The 5,055-nt window shown below is 35.4% G+C and overlaps 1 protein-coding gene across 1 annotated transcript; it reads right to left on the reverse strand.

Moving 5' to 3' along the window:
* Positions 1 to 3,711: 3,711 nt before the first annotated feature.
* Positions 3,712 to 4,413, reverse strand: LOC115883901. The gene has a single exon (XM_030902326.1). The coding sequence runs from the start codon at positions 4,411 to 4,413 to the stop codon at positions 3,712 to 3,714; it is 702 nt and encodes a 233-aa protein (XP_030758186.1).
* Positions 4,414 to 5,055: the final 642 nt, after the last annotated feature.

A 5,055-nucleotide genomic window follows, 5' to 3' on the forward strand; every position in this document is an offset into this window, starting at 1 on the left:
CGTCCTGTATTGGGTTTATCTATACTAATATATAAAATCCTTAAGTGACTGATATACTGATTAATCACGATCCTGCTCAAACCACTCAACGTAAGAAGCTCAATTTTGGCATACTGGTTGATTCTAGGGTGTAGAGGTTGGATAAGAAGGGATTTTTCGAAATTCCAGTTCCAAGAGGGTGAAACCACCCCTCAAATATTACAATATTTTTTTATTTAAAAAACAGTCAAGTTTCCGAAAAAACGCTTAAACACGTATATTTTATTTTGTTTTTTTACATATTTTAAGATTTTTTAAAAATGTATAAAAGGCGTTTCGAAAAATCTGGTCATTGATTAATCACGATCCTGCTTAAAGCGCTTGACGTAAAAAGCTGATTTTTGGAAAACAGATTGACATTAGGTTGTAGAGGATCGATAAGAAGGGATTTTTCGAAACTGGAATTCTAAGGGGGTGAAACTATCCCTCAAATATCAAAATATTTTTTATTTAAAAACCGGTGAGTTTTTCGGAAAAACTTTTAAACACGTATATTTTATTTTGTTGTTTTACATATTTTAAGATTTTTTATTATATATATTATTATTTATTATTATATATATATATATATATATATATATATATATATATATATATATATATATATATATATATATATATATATATATATATATATATATATATATAGACTGCAGTCAGAAAAGTAAGTTTGATTGATAAGCACATTATAGCATTTTCAAAGTTAGTTCTTATTAAATTCAGAGATTATTAGTTTTTGCATTAATAGCACCCTCTTACTTGTTAGTATCACTTATGGCTTTGTAAAATGTAGGTACATCAATAAATAAATAACCCCATAATAACGCTTATAATAATCTTCATAATGGACTAGTTTTTGCCAATATGCAATAAGTAAAATAAGCTATAAAACCAATAAATCAATTAATCAGTAAAATATTAGTTATTAAATTAAAAATAAAACGTAAAACTCTTTAAAAAATGATATAATAAATATTATGTTGTTTGTCAATTTTAAATTAAGATTCATCTCATAAATCCATCACAATCTGGCAGCGCTGTTCTGGGGTCGAAATATACTATCCCTAAAAATATTCGCACTTATTTAAGACTCGCTCTCTAGAAGCACTGCATGTCCGTATTCTGTTTCTGTAGTTCCCCAATATCCCCCCTGCAGCTTCAATATCACCGTTAAAACGAATTTTCTTTCTCCGTATAACTCTCACTCTCTTTCCTGCCTCGGGGCAAAAAATAAAACCAAACATCCCTAAAAACACACAGAGTGGGCGACACGCCAATTTCTTATCTCAAAGAGGTCCCCGCTCCCTGGGGAACTTTCAATCTTCCCGCCGGCCGCCGCCTCTTGACCGCCCCCATTTCCGGCTAAAAAGGTAATTTCTGTCCGGTCGGCGTCCCAAGGGACACTCCCGTGACGTCACACCTGTCCACTCCGGCGAGGCTGACCTCTGGAGGTTCGGCTTGATGGGACGCCTTGGGAGTCTGCGGGAGTTACTTTTTTTAAGTAAGTTCTAAAAAGATTTACGCACAGACTAAACAACCAACCGTTGGAAATATAAGTCACATTGTTAACAATTACTAAGAAAAGCTCACATTCACTGATTTGCTAAGACTACGCCAGTAATAGTTCAACAGCTATTTTTGAAACCAACTTTTACTAGTGAATGCTAGCATTCCCTGGACGATAGCAGTGAGTTCGAAAGATTCAGTTAGCGCGGTTTCTACATGTTGTAAAATATAAGGATAAATACGGATAAGTTCAATAATAGGCAATATAAGGATATCATTAAATCGGGCTAAACGTTGGCAACGCTGACAGGCATCTGGCGTAAATTCGCTTTTTTTGTAGTTATGTATAATTGTTTTGTTATCGTTGTAAAAAGTGCTGTGCGGTATTTTCCCTATGGAAGAAATTTTCTGTGAAAAATTAAAGTAAACTAGGCACTTGCAAGAATGTAATAGTGCTTTTTTTCATTTTTGCAATATAATGAAGTTATAGCAAAAGTTAAGCATGCAAGAGAAAAATATATTAAGGAACCTAGTGACTATGAACTTATTAAACGTTCTGATATGCTTAAAGTAGCGGGTTTGATAAAACGAATAACTCCCGTTGAAGAAAATTCGGGCATACTTTATTTTGTCCACGATGAAGAACTTTATTAAAAGAAACCTTGTACCCAGGGGCGGATACAGAAATTTATTTTAGTGGGGGCCAAATAAAAAATAATGTAGAATATGCTTTTTAGGGCGCCATTTTTAACACAAGAGCCTAATATTTAACGCAACTTACAGATTTTGGGGGGCTCTTTTGGTAAAAACTTAAATTATAAAAACGAATTGTGAAAGATTTTTTTTAAATTCACCCCCGAAAAAGGGTAAAATAAATAAATAAAATAATATTTTCGAAATTTCGGAAAAACGGTAAGGACTAGAAAAAAAAGTTCAACTAAATGTTGTGGAGCATTAAATTTTACATAGAAATGATCTCTATACTTTTTTGCTCAGATCCAAATTAAAGGAGAATGGATGGCTAGAAGCTAGGGGATGATAGTAGAAATTTGAAAAAAATTGTAAGTTGCTAAAAAATTCATATATTTAACATTTTTATTCAATTTGTTTGGAAAATTATAAACTTCAATAATTAAGATTTCTTTTAAATTCACCCCGAGAAGGGGTGAAAAATTTACATAAAGTTTTTTTTTCAAAGTTCAGAAAAAGTTTTAGGACTTTGACAAAAATGTTTCAATAAAAGTTGCCCCTTAGCTTCGAGCCACCGTATCTCGATTAATTTTGATTTGAGCAAAAAATGTATAGAGACCATTTTTATGTAAAATTAGCTGCTCTACAATTTTTATTAGAATCTTTTTTTTCTAGTCCTTACCGTTTCTCCGAAACTTCGAAAAAATAATTTTATTTATTTATTTCACTCGTTCTCAAAGAGAAATTAAAAAAAATCTTTCACAATTCGTTTTTAGATCTTTCAAAGTACCTAACTTACATAAAAAATTCAAAGTATTTGAAGGCCTATTTTCTTAGAATAAAAACTGAAGGAACAAAATGAAAATTAACGACGAACTAAATGTTTAAATATTATACCCGAAGAACGCGAAGACGAAGAAACATCAGACCCGTGATGCCGACAAAGGTTAATGAAATATTTGTCAAACGGAGCCGAAAAAATGGCCACGGCTTATTACCGGCCGACGTTTATATATCGATGGGTTTCCATCAAACGGTGAAACCACTCATCAACGGTACGTCCGAGCTCTCGCGTGCACCTCCCGTCTCTTTCTCTCTCACTTTCCACTGGCTTGTCCTGTCCTTTTCCAGTCCGTTCGCTTCGTAATTAGTCCTGGCCACGATACAAATTACAAAGTGCGGCGTGGTAAGCTTTTTTTCTTCCTTCTGCTCTTCGGTCGGTTGGGGTGGAGAGGATCGGAGATGTAGAGAGAGCGGAGGGCATAACATACACGTACATTTGTCAGTTTGATCGGATCGTAGTGTACGAGAGACCGTCAAAAAATACCATTAGCCAAAGTGCACAAAAGTAGAGCAGTAAAAGTGTATCATTTACACCCAGCACAGCCATTTGAAAATTAATTATCATTTTCGACAATATAGCTACACACATGTACATATACACAATTAAATATATATACTCCAGGGTTGTCGCAACTAACGTCGCATCCCTACGCCTAATCGCCACCTGTTACGATCAAGAACATCTTCCTCTTCCAAGTTACGGTCCTCCATTGCCCTTCTGATGGCCTCATTCCAGGATCTTCTAGGCCGTCCTTTTCTCCTTTTTCCAGGAGGTGACCAGCTGAAGATACGGTAGGGCCATCTTTGGTGTTCCATGCGTAGTAAGTGTCCAAACCACTTAAGGCCCCTCTGTTCGACTCTATCCACTATTGTCTGTGTGACATCCATTTTGGCTCTGATTTCCACGTTCCTAACTCTGTCCAGTTTAGATACTCTTGCACTGCGTCTCAAATAGTCCATTTCGAGTGCATCCAAAGCTCGCTTTTGTTCAGCTTTTAAGATCCAAACTTCACACTCATAAGTTACTACCGATTCCACTAGGTCTCTTCCAATATGTACTTTTGTGTTTGGTCTTATGTTTTTGTCCCACCAGATGCCATTCAGCGCTCCTATAATCTTCCGCCCTTGTTCTATTCTAGCAGATACTTCTGTTTTGTCCAGTCCCTTTCTGGTTATACGTGCCCCCAAATATTTAAACCATTCAACCTGTCTGAGCTTTGCATTGTCAGTAATAAAAATGTCAAATTTATCATCTGAATTGGTCACTAGGTATCCCGTTTTATCAATGTTCACAGTAAGGCCCCGTTCCGTGTATGCCGAATTTAACCTGCTCATCATGAATTAAAGGTCGTAAGCATCTTGAGCTATGACCACCTGATCATCGGCAAAATTCAATGTAACCAGTCATCTCCCTACAGGGACGCTCATTCCCCCACACCTCTTTTTTCAGTCCATAAGAACCACTTCCAAATACAGATTTTGTTGTAAGTAGATATTTCTAACTTATTCCTACAATTAAATAACATCAAGATAATAAATTTGAACTGTTTTGAATGTAGATATTTATATTTTTTCTACGACTAGCCTAGAAAATGCAGATTGACACAGGGAAAACTCGATCTGAAATTGGCGTTTTGCAAACTGTTGTGTGCTAAGAATTTAGCGCACGACAATTTTAACATTTGTAACCTCCAATGTTCAGCTGAAACTCCAAAGGCAACGCAGCCATCAGAAAAGTGTCATCATTACATTATCTCACAAATCTGGCAAAAACTCAGTGAGTCTGCTGCTAATTTGTAGTTGTAGAAAAAATAGCGTAAAAAACTGGTTCGAAAATTTCTTTGTACACTCGTTCGACTTGTGGCTCTTGCCTGCGGCTCGAGCCAACAAGCTGTCGAACTCGTGTACAAAACGTCGTTTTCGAAACCTCGTTGTTTAATATACTATTAAACATATTATTTTGTGTAAATTTTTTTT

Source organism: Sitophilus oryzae, unplaced genomic scaffold (genome assembly GCF_002938485.1).
Source record: "Sitophilus oryzae breed Bouriz unplaced genomic scaffold, Soryzae_2.0 scaffold_2006_pilon_pilon, whole genome shotgun sequence".
In the NCBI taxonomy this organism is placed as follows: domain Eukaryota; kingdom Metazoa; phylum Arthropoda; class Insecta; order Coleoptera; family Curculionidae; genus Sitophilus; species Sitophilus oryzae.

What these genes read in the sequence shown, in the direction of transcription:
- LOC115883901 (XM_030902326.1), bottom strand. Translation starts at nt 4,413, where the DNA reads ATGAGCAGGTTAAATTCGGCATACACGGAACGGGGCCTTACTGTGAAC.